The sequence below is a fragment of the Cetorhinus maximus genome, chromosome 18 (assembly GCF_964194155.1).
Source record: "Cetorhinus maximus chromosome 18, sCetMax3.hap1.1, whole genome shotgun sequence".
Classification (NCBI taxonomy): Eukaryota; Metazoa; Chordata; class Chondrichthyes; order Lamniformes; family Cetorhinidae; genus Cetorhinus; species Cetorhinus maximus.
The window spans coordinates 2,947,990-2,967,229 of NC_135896.1; the positions used below are offsets into that span (position 1 = coordinate 2,947,990).

The 19,240-nt window shown below is 44.8% G+C and overlaps 2 protein-coding genes across 3 annotated transcripts in view; both read left to right on the plus strand.

Annotated features, from left to right (window-relative positions):
* Positions 1-9,365, plus strand: part of ppp1r36 (protein phosphatase 1 regulatory subunit 36) — a 35,721-nt gene extending 26,356 nt beyond the window's left edge. The window contains exons 9-11 of the mRNA XM_078563391.1: positions 5,539-5,702; positions 6,854-7,048; positions 9,221-9,365. Coding sequence (XP_078419517.1) covers positions 5,539-5,702; positions 6,854-7,048; positions 9,221-9,365 — 504 coding nt within the window. The remainder of the gene's footprint in view (positions 1-5,538; positions 5,703-6,853; positions 7,049-9,220) is intronic.
* Positions 9,366-15,200: 5,835 nt separating this feature from the next.
* LOC144692875 (transcription factor IIIB 90 kDa subunit-like) overlaps positions 15,201-19,240 on the plus strand; it is a 323,304-nt gene continuing 319,264 nt past the window's right edge. For both annotated transcript variants that reach the window (XM_078561956.1, XM_078561957.1), the window contains exon 1: positions 15,201-15,661. In XM_078561956.1, coding sequence (XP_078418082.1) covers positions 15,475-15,661 — 187 coding nt within the window. In that variant the 5' untranslated portion in view covers positions 15,201-15,474. The remainder of the gene's footprint in view (positions 15,662-19,240) is intronic.

The window sequence follows — 19,240 nt, forward strand, 5'->3', positions numbered from 1 at the left end:
CAGTAACTCCTTGGAGCTCACTCCTCTTTTGGTGAAGCAACCAGATAATTGGTAGCTGCTTTCAATCCATTTGACCTTGGCAATCTCCTTATTCTGGAGCATCTGTTTTGAGATTGTAACATCAATTCACAATCTCTTCTCGTTAACGCACTTTGGAGAGTGAACATTTTCCCCAAAGTGAATTATCTATAAGTCATTCGATTGGTGCCATTCCTGAATACCCTTTTCCATTTAAAACTTCTGCCAGTATCTTTGATATAAAGAATGCCATATCTACCACCTCAACAAGGGTAAGAGTCTCCGCTGCCAACCTACTTTTTACAACTCTTCGTATCTTTTTAGATTCCCATGCCAAAGGGCACCCTCAATTGGGGAGGTGATGGCATAGTGGTGGACTATTGTTCCAGAGACCTGGGATCAAATCCCACCACGGCTGATGGTGAAATTTGAAATCAATAATAATCTGGAATTAAAAGTCTGATGGTGACCACAGAACCATTGTCGTAAAAACCTACCTGATCCACTAATGTCCTTAGGAAAGGAAATCTGCTGTCCTTACCTGGTTCTGGCCTAAATGTGACTCCAGGCCCACAGCCATGTGGTTGACTCTTAAAATGCCCTCTTAACAAGAGCAATCAGGGATGGGCAATAAACGCTGGCCTAGCCAGCGATGTCCACATCCCATGAATGAATAGTAAAAAATAATTTGCCTTTTTCCCTCCCATGAGAAATATTATAAATCCTCCTGCACTCGAAAATCCATCACAGAGATTTGCATAAGACGCACCACTGAACACAGTTTCATTTTTCTAACATCACCCAAAGATGAGAATTTCAAAACACACTGCTCGATTTTAACTCTTGTCCGTTTTGTTTGCCCGAATGATTTCTTCATCCTTAGGATCGTTCATTTTAGTGCTCAATTCCAAAAAGTCAAAACTGAAGTATGGCTTGTTTGCTTAGCGAACTGAGTTGCCAAATTGGACTTCTGAGTCCCTCTTTCTGTTTCAGAAGCCACTGTATCTTTCTGGGAGACCCTACCACAACTAATTGCAATGGAATTGATGTTCTCTAAATAGGATTGCTAATGTAAAAGGGCGTGTGATCCGCTCTGCCTAATTTCCAATCCAATGTACTTAAATGCATCAGGAGCCTGACTTCCAATTTTAAACTCCGTTCTGAGCCCATTAACGACAACGGTTTCAAATTTGCTACTACCAGCCCACAGAAAAATAATCTACATGCATCATAAAGATGCCTGCAAGTTTCCCTCTGTGGTGCCAATATAACATTATCAGGTCTGCTTCCAACTGAAGACAGCCCAAGTTTAATAAAACTAACCTCAGAGAAATATCAAACTCTGGAGGCATCGTTTAAACCATATATGCATTTATTTAGCTTCCAGAGAGTCCCTTCTGCATTTGGTGCCTCTTTTGGTGGACGGAGAAAGACTTCCCTTTGAAGTTGATGTCTTTGCAAAAAAGCAGCTTTAATATCAATGGATGTACATTCCCAAGCATTTGTAGCTAATAGAGTCAAAAAGATCTTCAGCATAACTTTCCCTGCCGTAAGTGAATCTACTCTTATATCCCGGTCACCCAATTTTTCTTAAAACCCTTGTGCCACTTGCCTGGCTTTAGCTTTATAAGTCCCATCAGGAAGCACCTTTTCCGTGCATGTCCATCTATGAGACAGAGCTGGTTGTTCCCTATCTGGCACCTGTATATACCCCAAATTCTTTCCAACTATGGAGTTCTTGCTGTTTGGTATCCTTTATTAATTTATCATTTAATTTGTTTGAAGCTACAAAGACTTCTTGATCACATGGGCTTCTCATCCTTGTAGCATTACCAGTCTGTCTATCCTGCCCTCTATCATGCTCTGCACTGTTACTGTTTGATCTCCCTCTCTCATTTAAAGATGTTCTTTCAACAGTTCGCAATCTCTTCCGAGAGAGATGTTGACTCCGACACCCACTGTCTGGACTGATACTGCAATTCCGTGCCTTCCATTTTTGTACTTCGTGTTCCCAATCCATAGGCCTAACTGCCTGTCCTTTATCTCATACGTTTAACTAGTTTTTATATTGCCCAATGGCCTTTCCTGCTCTACCTACTTTTATCACATCCCGCCTTTGACTGACCCCCTTCTGGGAAGTATGTAACTTTAGTGCCAGCTTTCGGCAGTTGTCCTCTGGGACAAATCACCTCATCTTGTTCGTCCGAATTACTGTCTTCATCTTCAGATACCCGGTCCTCACAATCATGCAACATAAAGGTATGAGAAGTACGTGGTTCCTTGACCCTTCCTACCACACTTTCCATACCTGTAAATTTGTAATCCCCGCCAACTAATCTTGATAAGTGTGCCCATATGGCCTGGCTCCGGTGTTGTAAAATGTCTGTTTTACCATCTTTACCTACAATCTTTCCTGGGCCTTTCCACTCGTTAAGTACTTGTCTTTTACAGTATACCATGTCTCCCTGATTGAAAATAGTTTCCAATGGTCGTACATTGTGTCTTAGAGCTCGCCAAATTCTTTCTGAAACTTCGGCTTTAAGGAATGTTCTTCTACCCATGTGCAGTGCATTTAAATGCTTAGAAAAAAGGTAGAGTTAATTGTAGTTCCCTCCCAAGCTGGGGGATGATTACTCAGGACTGAGGGAATTTTTGGATTTCTACCAAAAACCAACTGATATGGACTATAGCCCCCAACCATCTGCAGTGAATTCTTGGCATGGACAGCCCATGCTGGAGTTGATGTTAATTTACAGCTTGGACTATCTGCCAATATTTTACGAAGCATCTTATCTATAACCGCGTGATTCCTTTCACACTCTGTTACTAAAGGGGCTTTTTGCTGCTGTATTCATAATTATTATATTCATGTTTTCACACATATCCCAGAACTTGTCATTAGCAAATGCCCCCACATTATCAGTGAGGAATTTCGCTGATGGTCCCTATACAGTTCTCCATTACCTGATCCACAATTACTTTCTTTACTGTACATGGTCATCAACAGCCTAAACCTTGTTGCCAAATCTACGAAATGTAAAATAAAAAATGTTCCTTCCTTTATCCCACACCTTTAAATCCATCACCACAGCTTCATTGAAGTCCCTCGCTAAGGGCAGACTTGCTATCGGCTGTGATGATGTCCTTCTGCATTTCCTACATCTGTCACTTATCTCCTCTATAAGTCTAATGTCCTCTCCATCCCTTAGCAAAATGTTTAATCTTTACGAAGAAGGATGGGCAAACTGCTGATGCAATTTTAACACAATTTGCTTTTTGTCTTCCAAATTCCTTTCCCTGACGCTAATAACGCTTTTAATTTCCTTAGTAGAAAAGTTAGGTTTCATTAAAGGAATACAGTAGTGTCCAGATTGCATAAATTGTAAATCCACAGGTTTTCCAAATACAATGACCTTGTCATTTTCCATATCCAGATTCATTTGTGGTTTCTCCATCGATGGTCTGTTAAACAGTAATGGTATTTTGCTAGACACTACATTCATGCTGATGAAATGATTGACTCCAGCTATCTTACAGGGAATCACTACCATTTTTAAAGATTTAGGGTATTATCATCTCCAAATCTGAAACTGGTGAAACTCTCAAATTCTTTAACCTTATTCTGGTCCTTGTCATTTAAGGAGTCCAGGTAGCGTTTTAACCAGTCTATTCCACAGACTGTGTAGATGTGCATCCACTATCTAGCACCGCACAGCTGAAGGACTCTTCCACCAAGACATTCATCACCGGGCTGAAGCTTCTTGTAATTAATACAACGCCCTCTCTTTGGTCAATATCTCCATCTTCTTCGTCTTCTGTCTCATTTTTAATTTCGAACACGTTATTACATTGTTTAGGACAGTTCATTACATAATGGTATTTTGAATTGTATCTAGCACACCGATTGACCACATCCTGGGCATTTCTCGGGTTCTTTCTTTTGTCGTAATTCCCCAATTCTTTTCTCCTGCCAGAAATGTCCAAGGTGTTTCTGTCCTTATTGTTTCTAGTTACAAACCATCCTTTCATACTGAGGCCTGTGTCCTGTTTCTAAATGATCTTGCCATCCCATTAACATTGTATCCTCCATTTTCTGTCTTACCACCAAATGGCTCATTTGCGCCATGAACATTGCCAGAAAGGAATGTTTTCCGAGGAATTTTTTAGAACTTCTGACATCTGTTCTAGCAGTGTGTGTGTGTCTTTCTGCAAACGGAACTCCCATTTGAACTAGAAGCCTGTCCATATTCAATACTTTGGCACGGTCTAGTAAATTGAATGCCAGCACCGATTGGGGAATTTCTAAATAGAACTTTTGCAATCTTGCATATTGTCCACTGAATTCCATTTTGTGATCTTCTATGGAACTTTCTTCCAATTCTCTAAATTTGTCAAAATCAGACCATGCTTCATAAGCACTTAATAAGTCATCCTTCTAGTAGATCTTATTCATAAAATCTAATAACATTTCCAAACCTTCATCCGTGTTCAAATGTTCAGGCCCCAACTCAGAAAATACTTTGCATCTTATTTTGTTTTTGTGTGGTAACAAAAGTGCCAAGGCCATTCTCCGTTTTTCCTTCAGCAAGGATGTAACCCGTGTCCATATAGTTACTTCATTCTTCCATTGCTCATAGGGTTCACTCTCCAAAAACATTGGTGGGTAATCCTATCCCGAAACTCAACATTTTGATTCAGCCATTCTCCTTTTTTTTTCTCCAAACCACTCTGCTCTTAAAGTTAACTCCAAATACAGTCTGTTGTCCAAAGAAAGCTTAGTTTCCAATCTATTACTTACAAGCAACAACCATTCTCTGCTACCACAGTTAAGTTCCAATAGTTGATTAGAAATGAAGACTGAAACCAAAAGAGAGTTTTACTGCTTTTCATAGAACTCTCCACAGACCAAACTAGTCTCAGCCCTTATCACTTTTATACAACCAAATGGGTACTTAGTTAAACAACCGAATAATTAGCAATTGAACTTCTTTAACTGTTTCCTTCCCTAACAAGGGTCAGTGCTGGGACCACTGCTTCTTTGATATATATGAATGACATGGATATGGAAATACAGAGCAAAGTGACACAAAGCTGGAGGTGCAGCAAACAGTGTGGATGATACCAGTCTAACGGTGTACTGATCAAAAGGGTTGCTTTGTTCTGTATGGTGTCTTCAAAATAGTGTCATGTGTTCTTTTATATCCACCTTAGCATGGGACCTCAGTTTAACATATCATCCGAAAGACAGCACCTCCAACAATGCAGCATTCCCTCAGTACTTGCACTGGAGTGTCAGCCTTATAATCACAGGACCTTATCACTCAGAGGCAAGAGGACTACCGCAGAGCCTCAGCTCACACTCGGTATAAAGGGATGTATTTCGCCACTGTTTGAGGAAATAACACGTATGTGTACTTTAGGGTCATAAGAGTAATTTTTCACAAAATGTAAATAGTTTGGTGTAAGTGACTCCTGCTCCTATGTTCCTAGATACTAAGCGACGTCCTCTTGTAATTTTAGAGCTTTTACTCCTACTGTGCTTATGTGACGTGGGTGACATATGGAAGGAAAAACCTTGATGTGATCAATTCAGAAATAGGACGATTGCTTCGATCAGACTTTTTCAACCCTGCTCAGAAAGTGAAGAGGGAGGAAACCTCCAAAAGTTCCCAAGGAAGCTCCAGGTAACAGTGTTACAATGAAGAACCCTGTATTTTGAACTTAAATGCTTTCATTTTCCACCCTCCTTTCTTCCCTCTCCTGAAGGTGCTGAATCAGACGGGGATACAGGTCACCTCTCCAGGGCAAATTTCTCTCTACACTGTCCCCAACAAACACTCCCAGGACAGGTACAGCACAGGGTTAGATACAGAGTAAAGCTCCCTCTACACCGTCCCCATCAAACACTCCCAGGACAGGTACAGAACGGGGTTAGATACAGAGTAAAGCTCCCTCTACACCGTCCCCATCAAACACTCCCAGGACAGGTACAGCACGGGGTTAGATACAGAGTAAAGCTCCCTCTACACCGTCCCCAACAAACACTCCCAGGACAGGTACAGCACGGGGTTAGATACAGAGTAAAGCTCCCTCTACACTGTCCCCATCAAACACTCCCAGGACAGGTACAGCACGGGGTTAGATACAGAGTAAAGCTCCCTCTACACTGTCCCCAACAAACACTCCCAGGACAGGTACAGCATGGGGTTAGATACAGAGTAAAGCTCCCTCTACACTGTCCCCATCAAACACTCCCAGGACAGGTACAGCACAGGGTTAGATACAGGGTAAAGCTCCCTCTACACCGTCCCCATCAAACACTCCCAGGACAGGTACAGCACGGGGTTAGATACAGAGTAAAGCTCCCTCTACACTGTCCCCATCAAACACTCCCAGGACAGGTACAGCACAGGGTTAGATACAGAGTAAAGCTCCGTCTACACCGTCCCCATCAAACACTCCCAGGACAGGTACAGCATGGGGTTAGATACAGAGTAAAGCTCCCTCTACACTGTCCCCATCAAACGTTTGCAGGGCAGGTATAAAATGCCAGAGGTCCAAACTCAAGGAGCATCTCCTAATGAATGAATCTTCCAGTTGCCATTTGTGAGACCAACTTCCTTTCTGATGGAGATTGCCAATTTAGTGCCAAATGGCGCTACCTTAGATGGCTTTGGGGTGGGGTGGTGTGTGGGTGGTTTCTGGGGGTGCTTGTCTGTCTATGGACTCCAGGCAATTAGATCCAGTTGGGAATGCTGGTGCGTGAGGTCCACTCAATTGTACACGGGTGAGATTCCTTCCTCTGATTTCTGATCAACCTTTTCTTGTTGCTCAGATGGCTTCAGCCACGGAGACCACCAATAAATAAAATCCTTAACCAACGCTCACCAGTCCTTAAATCACTGCTCCAGACGCCTAGGGAGAAATCGGAGTACCTCTTCAAACAGCACCGTGTGAATCCACACTTCAGCACTGACCTGGCCGATGAGAAGATCAAGGCGGTGCACCTGGAGTCCAACTTGTCTAATGAGTAAGAAGATGGTCAAAAAAATTAACTCCACTCATCCCAGGAGATGTTTTCTGGATACGGATATTGCAGTACAGAAGGAGGCCATTTGGCCCATCATGCCTGTACCGGCTCTTTGAAAGAGCTGTCCAATTATTTTGACTCCTCTACTGCTCTTTCCCCATAGCCCACACATTTTTTTCCCTTCAAATATTTATCCAATCCTCTCTTGAAAGTTCCTATTGAATCTGCTTCCACCGCCCTTTCAGGTTATCACAATAACTCGCTGTGTCAAAAAAGTTCTCCTCATCTGCCCCTCTGCTTCTTTTGCCAACTACCCTAAATCTGTTGTCCATTTGGGCTGTCGACCCTTCTGCCACTGGAAATGGTTTCTCCATTTTAAAAAATTCTTTCATGGAACCGTGGGTGTGTCGTTGGCCAGGCCAGCTTGTTGCCCATCTCTAACTGCCCTTGAACTGAATAATTTGCTAGGCCATTTCAGAGGGGCATTTAAGAGTCATCCACATTGCTGTGGGTCTGGAATCACCTGTAGGCCAGACCAGGCCAGGACGGCAGATTTCCTTCCCTAAAGGACATTAGTGAACCAGATGGGTTTTTACAACAGCCAATGATAGTTTTATGGTCACCGTTACTGAGACCAGCTTTCAATTCCAGATATTTTTTTCATTGAATTTAAATTCCGCCCATTGCCATGGTGGGATTTGAACCTGTGACATCAGAGCAATAGCCTGGTCTTCTGGATTACTAGGCCAGTGAAATTACCATTACACCACCATTTCCCCCAATACTTTACCCTACCAACCCCTCATGATTTTGAATATAATTATTCAATCTCCCCTTAACTGTCTCTGCTGTAAGGAGAACAATCCCAGCTTCTGATTTTGTAAAGTGTTGATGAGCAAGAGACCTTGGTGTCCATATACACAAATCCTTAGAGATGACTGGGAAAGCTGATAACGTAGTTATAAAAGCATATAGGTTATTTGGATTTATAAATAGAGGATAGAATAGAAAAGAAAAAAGATCCATCTAGAATTTTATAAGTCACTGGTTAGGCCTCAGCTGGAATAATGTACCGACAATTCTGGGCTCCAAACTTCAGGAAAGGTATAAAGGCCTTAGAAAGGGAACAGGGAGAGGTTTACCAGGATGTCACCAGAGTGAGGGATTCAGTTATGAGGAGAGGTTGGAAAAGTTAGGACTGTTCTCCTGGGAAACCACTGCATTACTTTGCCAAGCAAAATTATGGACCAATCCAATGGAAGTCTACGGTTGCCAACACTCTCTTAGGGCATGATACCTGAAGGAGGAGGAGGTTCCCCTCGGAACAGAGAAGGTTAAGAGGTGACCAAATAGAGGTTTTCAGGATGATGAGAGATTTTGTTCGAGGAAATAGGGAAAAAGTATCATCTCTGGCCAGTGGGATAATATCTATAGGTAACCGACTCAGAATTATTGGAGAAAGATCTAGGGGGAGATGAGTTTTTTTTCTCGTTCAGAAAGTTATCACAGAATCACTACTGCTGAATCAGATAGCAAGATCTTTCAATATGCAAATGAAGTTCCTGTTTGGTATTTGAGGACAATGCTGGTTGGTTATCTGAAACAGTGAAGGCTGAGAGGAGATTTGATAGAGGTATTCAAAATCCTGAGGGCTCTTGACAAAATCATGAGGGGTCTTGACAGAGTAGATAGGGAGAAACTGTTCCCACTCCTGAAAGGATCAAGAACAAGAGGGTACAGATCTAAGGTGATCGGCAAAAGAAGCAAAAGCGACATGAGGAGAAACTTTTTCACGCATCAAGTGGTTAGGGTCTAGAATGCACTGCCTGAGAGTGTGCGGTTCTATCGAGGTATTCAAAAGGGAATTAGATTATTATCTGAAAAGGAAGAATGTGGAGAAGGTGGGGAAGTGGCATGAGGTGAATTGCTCCTTCGGAGAGCTGGTGCAGTCAGGATCTGGAACACTCGATCTGAAAAAGTGGTGGAAGTTGATTTCATGAATAATTTTAAAAGGGAGCTGGACAGCTTCTTGAGGATGAAGAACTTAGACAGTTGCTCAGAAAATAACAGTGGTATGGATGACTGCTGTTTCAAAGAGTCAACACAGGCAGGAAGGGCAGAATGGCCTCCTTCTGTGCTGTAAGTTTCTCTGATTCTCTAATCTCTCCACAGAACTGAATTCCCTCAGTTTTGGACCAAAATGATCGCAGAGTTGCAGCTCTGCTGGTTAATCTGCTCTGAGGAGGGAGAGAGACCAGAGGCCCCAGCCTACCTGAGCCAGGTTGGAGGAAAGAACATTCCGAGCTCATGTGCTTGAACCCTGTTCCACAGACTTGCACTCTGAGTGTGCACATAAACTTTGGGTGAGGGAAGTTTGGGATTGCTTCACTTGTTGAACAATGTGCTGGAGCTCACTGTCCTGGGCCACACATTACAACTGGCCACCTTGGTAAGGTATGAGAGAGACCTCAGGATCTGTGCACTTGTATCCCAGAGTCAGCACCCTCAGCAGTGAAGGGAAGGCCTGGGGAACTCAGTGAAGGAGGAGCGCAGTGTTTATAATGGAGCCACAGGGAATGTGAGATGAGAAGCCAAAACATTATAGCGAAGGTTGTGGAGAATATCAAAGGGAAAGGGTGTGGGTTATATCAAAGAGGTGTACAGTGAGGGGTATGGAGATATGTTAATGAGGTATACAGAATTACAGAATTGTTACAGTGCAGAAGGAGGCCATTCGGCCCTTCATATCTGCACCAGCTCTCTGAATCAGCCTTGTGACTCCTGTCTTTTTCCCGTAACCCTGCACATTGTTTCTATTTAAATCATCTAATGCCCTGTAGAATGCCTTGATTGAACCTGCCTCCACCACACTTCCAGTCAGTGCATTCCAGACCCGAACCACTTGTTTTTCTCACCTCGCATTTGCTTCTTTTGCAAATCACTTTAAATCTGTGCCCTCTCATTATCTATACTTTTACGATTGGGAACAGCTTCTCCCTATCTACTCTGTCCAGCCCCTTCCTGGTTTTGAACATCTCTATCAAATCTCCTCTTAGCCGTCTCCTCTCCAAAGAGAACAGTCCCAACCACTCCAATCTGCCTTCATAACTGAAGTTTCTCATCACTGGAATCATTTTTGTAAACCTCTTCTGCACTGTCTCCAATGCGATCACATCCTTCCTAAAGTGTGGCGCCCAGAACTGTACACAATGCTCCAGCTGAGGTCTAACGAGAGTCCTATACAAGTTCAGCAGAACCTCCTTGCTCTTGTACTCTATGCCCCTATTAACAAAGCCTAGGATACTGTGTGATTTATTAACTGCTCTGTCGACCTGTCCTGCCACCTTTAATGACTTGTACACAGAAACATTCAGGTCCCTCTGCTCCTGCACACCCTTTTGAGTTGTACCACTTATTTTATATTATCTCTCCATGTTAGTCCTACCAAAATTAATCACCTCACACTTCTCCGCATTGAACTTCATCTGCCACCTATTTGCCCACTCCACCAACTTGTCTATGTCCTCTTGAAGTTCTACACTGTCTTCCTCACAGTTTACAATACTTCCAAGTTTTGTATCCTCTGCAAACATTGAAAATACACCAAGATCTAGATCATTGATATATATAAATACAATGAGGGGTATGGAGTTATATATCTAGGCTGGGAGACACCATCTCTCCTGAAGGTGCTGACTCTCACTGGGATAGGGGTCACAGAATCACACAGTGCAGAAGAGGCCCTTCGGCCCATCGAGTCTGCACCGACACGTGAGAAAACACCTGACCTACCTACCTAATCCTTTTTGCCAGCACTTGGCCCATAAGCTTGATTGTTATGATGTGCCAAGTGCTCATCCAGGTACTTTTTAAAGGATGTGAAGCAACCCGCCTCCACCACCATCACAGGCAGTGCATTCCAGACCGTCACCACCCTCTGGGTAAAAAAGTTTTTCCTCACATCCCCCCTAAACCTCCTGCCCCTCACCTTGAACTTGTGTCCCCTCGTGACTGACCCTTCAACTAAGGGGAACAGCTGCTCCCTATCCACCCTGTCCATGCCCCTCATAATCTTGTACACCTCGATCAGGTCGCCCCTCAGTCTTCTCTGCTCCAACGAAAACAACCCAAGTCTATCCAACCTCTCTTCATAACTTAAATGTTTCATCCCAGGCAACATCCTGGTGAATCTCCTCTGTACCCCCTCCAGTGCAATCACATCCTTCCTATAATGTGGTGACCAGAACTGCACACAGTACTCCAGCTGTGGCCTCACCAAGGTTCTATACAACTCCAACATGACCACCCTACTTTTGTAATCTATGCCTCGATTGATAAAGGCAAGTGTCCCATATGCCTTTTTCACCACCCCACTAACATGCCCCTCCGCCTTCAGAGATCTATGGACACACATGCCAAGGTCCCTTTGTTCCTCAGAACTTCCTAGTGTCATGCCGTTCATTGAATACTTCCTTGTCAAATTACTCCTTCCAACGTGTATCACCTCACAGGTTTCAGGGTTAAATTCCATCTGCCACTTATCTGCCCATTTGACCATCCCGTCTATATCTTCCTGTAGCCCAAGACACTCAACATCACTGTTAACCACCCGGCCAATCTTTGTGTCATCCGCAAACTTACTAATCCTACCCCCCACATTAGCATCCAGCTCCAGGTCCCCTCCTTTCCTGAAGGTGCTGACTCTCATTGGGGGCTGCTAAGGCAAATGGTAGTGCCTCTCCCTTCCTGCTGTGTTTGAGATGTGAGAATTCATCTTAAGTGGAGATTAAACTGGAGCTTCCTGGCCTTTGCTAGACAGCGTGGTTATAGTGGCTCACTATGGGGGGAAGCTAATGATCTGCTGTGGCTCCAGTATCAGACAGAGCTTGGATGGTACTTGGTAAGTGCAGGTGGGGACAGAATTGGGCTTGGCCGGTACGCCCTCCAGAGTCAAATAGCTAACTGACACTCACTGGCTTACACGTCAATAAGGGAAAAGCCATCAGCACCCATGTAACCCAGTGAGGGATCAGCGGTTTTGGGAAAAGTGAGGAGGAATCTGAGAGAGAAATGCCTCCTTTATTATTGTCTGCTTTGTTTCTTGTAGCATGGGAATCATTGGCGAACCTCTCTCTAACTTCTTTTCGGATATGCTTATCCCCATCGAAAGTTACATGGAGAATGAAAACCTGAAGGGGCAGGAGGAGGGGGAGGTCCTGCTGCAGAAGAGTGGATACTCTCACACAACTGTGATTGATTCTTCTACTAGAGACATGAGCTCCGACCATCAATATAAGGACATGTCCAGAGCAACAACAGTAGGTGTAGGCTCTGAATACAATTTATAAGTTATGTCTACTAGTTACACTAGCTAAACTGACTTTGATGTTTTCATGAATAAAACCTGTATTTTGTGTGACTGAGTGATTTTGTTATATGTTGGGAGTTTCTCCCAATCTGCTCCATCATTATCCAGCTCCTGGAAAGTGAAGGCACAGAGAGGGATAGACAGACCCTTAGACAGTCCAGGACAGCAACCCGAATCACCAGCACTGCTGGTGGACAGAATCACACCCACCTTTTCCAAACAACAAAAGGCAGATATCTTCAGCTTTCACCCCCATCCTGCTCAAACTTCAACTTGAACAGACTGATATTTAGAAGAAATAAAAATCTTACATTTCTATAGTGCCTTTTCCAACCTCGGAAAAGCCAATGACAAAGGGCATAACTGGAGCTAATCTTTACACACATTTATAAGCATTTATTTACAGAGTTACACATTACAAGCATACACCTCCTAACCTCTGGTCCTTACATCATCAACTAATGATAACAGTTTGAATGGCCCGTCCTAAGCCCTAATGACTCTTTCTCATCTGAAAACCAACAGTTCTGATAGTGCAGCACTCCCTCAGTGACTGCACTGGAGTGTCTAGAGATACTGTGCTCAAGTCTCTGCAGTCATGACCTTCCAATCCACTGAGCCAGGGCCAATAGGAATAAAACAACTGAAGCAGAGGCACACACACTCATTCCAGCAGCACATCATAGTAGCCACTACAGAGACTTGGCTTCATATTAAACACGATTAGGAGAGAGATATCCCAGACTATAAATTCATTCATAAGAATAGGAGGAGTGACAATATTGTTAAAAGACATTATGAATGCAGTTGGAAGAGGATAAAAGGTAATAGATGCGATTAGAAGGTAAACCAGAAAATAAATCAAAGGAAAGAACTTAGTGCATTCAATATTCATAAAAGCAAAAAATGTTAATGCAAAAAATTAATAGGGCTTTAAGATAAGCCCTAAATCTCTAGGACCTTACAGTTTTTACCCCAGGGTGCTAAAATCAGTGGGGAGGAAATTGTAGAAGAAGTAATCTTTCAGAGTTCTCTTGGGAATTGTTCCATTAGTTTGGAAATTTCTTAAAGCCATAAACACATAAGAAATAGGAACGTGAGTGGGACGTGTGATCCCGCAGGTCTGCTCAGCCATTCAAAACCTCAACTTCACTTTCTTCTCCTATGCTTCCCTTCCCCCCACATATCCCTTGATTTCCTAATGTCACTTAATTAAGGATGGTGTGGTAGGTAACTACAGGCCTTTTGTTAAATGGAGGAGTTGGGAAAATTACTAAAATCTGCCATTAGGGCCATTAAGGTGCAACCAGTCCAGCCTGAAGAGGTCCCATCTCCCCCAAAACAGTCCCAATATCACAGGCATCTAAAGCCCTCTCTTCTGCACCATCTCTCCAGCCACGCATTCATTGGACTATCCACTATTTCTGTGTTCTCTCGCATCTGGCACCAGGAGCTGTCCAGAGATGGGCCCTGCTCGTTGGTTTCTTATCCAGCTCCATCAGATCCGAATTCTTTGGATACTGAAGTAGTCCATGTCCAAATGCAGCAAGACCTGTTCAACATTCAGGTTTGGGCTGAAAAATGGCAAGTAAGATTCACACCACACAATTGCCTGGCAGTGACCATCTCCAACAAGAAGGAATCTTAACCACCTCCCCTTGACATTCAATGGCATTACCATCGCTGAATTCCCCACTATCAACATCCTGGGCATTGCCATTGACCAGAAACTGAACTGGACTAGCTGTATAAATACTGTGGCCACAAGAAGATTCCCTGTGCTCTCAGTGCCTTGTTTTATGGCTGTGAAACATGAACTTACAGTTATCAAGAAAGGAAGCTCAGCAACTTTCACCTTTGCTGTTGCGGCATATTCTGGGCATCTCATGGAAGGACAAAATCATGTGTGCATTAATCCTCTCAAAGCCAAAGCTCCCAAGCATGTTGGCGCTCATCCAGCAGAGGTGACTTCACTAGCTTGGGCATGATTGCAGGATGGAAGGTTGATGGTGCAGGATGATGGAGTTGAGGTTGAAGATCAGCCATGATCTTATTGAATGATGGAAAGGCTTCAAAGGTCTTGAGGGGCTTTTTGCAGTTCAGATGAACAGGGGAGCTGGTGGCATAGTAGTATTGTCACTGGACTAGTAATCCAGAGACCCAGAGTTTAGGGAAGGATATCTGCCATCTTTACCTGGCCTACAGCAATGTGGTTGACTCTTAAATGCCTGCTGAATTAGGGAGGGGGCAATAAATGCTGGCCTGGCTGCCCACATCCCAAGAATGAAAAAAAAATGAACGGACATTAACTCTGCATGGATGCTGCCAGCCCTGCTGAATATTTCCAGCATTGTTTTTATTAGAGGTTAAGTCTGGAGGTAACAACATTGTTGTGTTTGTCAGTGCGGCCCCTTTAAATGGCAGCACGTGGTTTTGTTCAGCGTGCTCCCTGGACCTTAGTAACAAGAATCCGGGCCGGGGGGGGGAGAGAAGCAGAATCACAGAATAATAATTTAATATTAATATAATTTCCACAAGGAGTAGGGGCTGTTTATAGAGAATTTTATTTGAGTAAATTTTATTTATTGAAAGCGGAAGGGGTTGTTGAATAGTTATGTTCTATTTCTGCCTTTTCCTTTACCCCCCCCTCCCCTACCCCACAGGTGGTGAATGGGCGGTTCCAGCCCAGTCTGGCTCCGGCCGCCGAGCGGAGCGGCCACGGAAACCGGGCTCCGGGCGGAGGAGCGAGCGGGCAACCTGGAGCAAACAAATCACCGAGAGAGAGAGAGAGAAATAAAACAGGCCGGAGAGTGAACCGAATCCCCTTCCCTCCCAAACCTGATTCAGTGTAAACCCGGTTTGTCCAACCGACTAGGCCGACAAGAAGCCTCGGGCTTTCCTGAGCGGAGCATCCGACCCGGAGGAGGCCGGGGCCGGCCTGAGTGGTCGTGGTCAGTCCCCCTTAAGAAGGGGGGGGGGGGGAAGAGTCCCCGGTGCAGTTTTTATTTTGAAGCTGATTATTATTATTATTATTTGGGGTGGTTTGTGAGGCGTCGCCATGTCCAGCTCGCGGGTTTGCCGCACTTGCGGCTGCACCGATATCGACATTGACCAGGCCCGGGGCGATGCGGTGTGTACCGGCTGCGGCTCGGTGCTGGAGGACAACATCATCGTCTCCGAGGTCCAGTTCGTGGAGAACAGCGGCGGCGGCTCCTCGGCGGTCGGGCAGTTCGTCTCCCTGGACGGTGAGTTGCATGGAAACCACTCACCGCGCGGGCAGCGGACACGGTCCCTTCGGCTGGTCCCCGTAAAATACCTGCATTTCCAGCATTTCACTGTCCCAGCTACACTTACACTGATTCCTGCGCTGATTCCTGCGCTGATTCCTACGCTGATTCCTGCGCTGATTACTGACATAGCTGCTGGATTGCTGCAGTGTAAACTTTTCACATTGCCAGCCTCACTAACTTAGTATTATTATTATTATTGCACGATTACTGAAACATGAAGAGCTTTTGATTCCTGTGGAATGAACTTAAAACACCAAAGGTGCTCCCTCCAACCCTGTCATGTACTTTTCCAAAGTGTGGTCATTGTTGTAAGGGCATTGTTGCACAGCAAACTCTTCCCCCCCCCCCCCCCCCCACCACGTGTGACAATGATCAGGCAGTCGGTTCCAGTGAGTTTAAAAGCAAAAAAAAAACTGCGGATGCTGGAAATCCAAAACAAAAATTCCTGGAAAAGCTCAGCAATGTCTGGCAGCATCGGCGGAGAGGAGCACGGTTAACGTTTCGAGTCCGCATGACCCTTCAACAGAACTAAGTAAAAATAGAAGAGAGGTGAAATATAGTTCCAGTGAGTGTTGGTTGAGGGATAAACGTTGGCCCGGACCTGGGGCTCTAACTCTCCTGCTGCTCTTGGGATGCAATGGAATCTTTACATCCATCTGAGAGTGCAGATGGGGGACTCGGTTTACTGCCTGATCTGGAGCCTGGCATCTCGGACAGTACGCCATTCCCTCAGTGTCGCACTGAGAGCGTCGGCCAGCGTTACGGGCTCCAAGTCTCCTCAAACCCCTCTCTCAGAAGGAAGAGTACTGCCCATTGACCCACATTGCTAATGCGCAAGACTTTATACATTAATGATTTAGATGAAGGAACTGAGGGCATCCTGGCTAAGTTTGCAGGTGATACAAAGATAGGTGGAGGGACAGGTAGTATTGAGGAGGCGGGGAGGCTGCAGAAAGATTTGGACAGGTTAGGAGAATGGGCAAAGAAGTGGCAGATGGAATACAACGTGGGTAAGTGTGAGGTCATGCACTTTGGTAGGAAGAATAGAGGCACAGACTATTTTCTAAATGGGGAGAAAATTCAGAAATTTGGAGTGCAAAGGGACTTGGGAGTCCTAGTCCAGGATTCTCTTAAGGTTAACTTGCAGGTTGAGTCGGTAGTTAGAAAGGCAAATGCAATGTTGGCATTTATTTCAAGAGGACTAGAATATAAAAGCAGGGATGTGCTGCTGAGGCTTTATAAGGCTCTGGTCAGACCACATTTAGAATATTGTGAGCAATTTTGGGCCCCGTATCTCAGGAAGGATGTGCTGGCCCTGGAGAGTGTCCAGAGGAGGTTCACGAGAATGATTCCAGGAATGAAAGGCTTAACATATGAGGAACATTTGAGGACTCTGGGTCTCTACTCAATGGAGTTTAGAAGGATGAGGGGGGGATCTGATTGAAACTTACAGAATACTGAAAGGCTTGGATAGAGTGGACGTGGGGAAGATGTTTCCATTAGTAGGAGAGACTAGGACCAGAGGGCACAGCCTCAGAATAAAGGGAAGACCTTTTAGAACAGAGATGAGAGAAACTTCTTTAGCCAGAGAGTGGTGAATCTATGGAATTCATTGCCACAGAAGGCTGTGGAGGCCAGGTCATTGAGTGTATTTAAGACCGAGGTAGATAGGTTCTTGATTGGTAAGGGGATCAAAGGTTACGGGGAGAAGGCGGGAGAATGGGGTTGAGAAACTTATCAGCCATGATTGAATGGCGGAGCAGACTCGATGGGCCGATTGGCCTAATTTCTGCTCCTATGTCTTATGGTCTATGGTCTTATGGCGTCTGTTGCTTTGGTGTCAGTTGTAATTTGGGTAACACATTCGGTAGATGGTGTAACCAAGAGATTTTTAAGTGTGGGAGGAATCTTCATCCTTCATCTCTGCATTTCCCACTCCACTTAAATGGCCCAGAAATAACCTATATGTGACAGAAGAGGAGAGAAATGTAGCGCTATGGCTAGTTTTGTTCACTGTTATGATCCTACGCCAGTCCCCCAAGTAGTTGGCAAGATCCAGTTAGGGGCCATTAATGTTTTGTTTTAAGAAGACAAAGTTTGAGATCCAAGACACTTGCTCAGTGAATAAACCATAAGATGCCACGGGTTTTGAATAAACAAAAATAAACTTTACTGTACAAGGTCAGAAAAATAAAGCAATTTACAATATCTACCTTGTACTCTTAACATTCAGGGTGAGTATGAGGTACATGTGAATTAACAAGCCAACTGTGGTTTAACACACCACACTATAGAATAAATGGCAGATGTGACCAAGACACAGCCCATGGGTTTCTCAGCAACCCATCCAGATGTCAGTAACACTGTGAGTCAACCAATCTCACTGAAACTGTCTCTCTGTCACGAGGGATTCCAATCTAACCTGTGAATTCTCTCCAAAGTTTGCTCCAACTCGGACAGCATCAACAATGGCCCGTCTTGCAGAGTTTCAGTCTCGTCTTCCGAGACTCGGTTTCCCTGGATTCCCGAGTATACGCACTCAAACATCAACTCACAAGCACAACTTCAGCTCTTCGGCTGTGCCGAGCACAACGCCACTGCTCCAAAGGGACACCTTTGCCCCAGTGGCCCTCAGCACGGAGTCATCAACATTTGGTGCTTTCTTGGATCTTCAGGGCTTCTCCTCAGCCCTCTTCAATTACCAGGGCTTTCCTTGAGCCCTTTTTATTAAAAGTCTGCTAACTGCAGCCTATTTGGAGTCTTTTTTTCCCTGCTGCTCTCTTTTTAACTGAACTGGGCCACTTCCTGTCCCCTCCCTGAGACTCTCCCTGTCCCCTGCCTGGGACACCAGTCTTCCATGGCGCTCTGCTCCTGGTCACCTGACCTGGGTTTTCACAGCGTTTTCCCTTTTTGTGCAGGCACGCTAGGCCTGGTCAAGGCCTGAGATAAAAACAAAAAACTGCGGATGCTGGAAATACAAAACAAAAACAGAAATGCCTGGAAAAACTCAGCAGGTCTGGCAGCATCGGTGCTGCTTCATGCTCTCGTCGGGACCTGGAAAAATTTATTAATTTTGCTTCCAATCTCCACCCCTCCATCATTTTCACATGGTCCATCTCTGACACTTCCCTTCCCTTCCTTGACCCCTCTGTCTCAATTTCTGGTGATAGACTGTCCACCAATATCCATTACAAGCCTACCGACTCCCACAGCTACCTCGACTACAGCTCCTCTCACCCCACTTCCTGTAAGGTCTCCATCCCATTCTCTCAGTTCCTTCGCCTCCATCGCATCTGTTCTGATGATGCCACTTTCAAAAACAGTTCCTCTGACGTGTCCTCCTTCTTCCTTAACCGAGGTTTTCCACCCACGGTAGTTGACAGGGCCCTCAACCGTGTCCGGCCCATCTCCCGCGCATCCGCCCTCACGCCTTCTCCTCCCTCCCAGAAACATGATAGGGTCCCCCTTGTCCTCACTTATCACCCCACCAGCCTCCATTTTCAAAGGATCATCCTCCGCCATTTCCGCCAACTC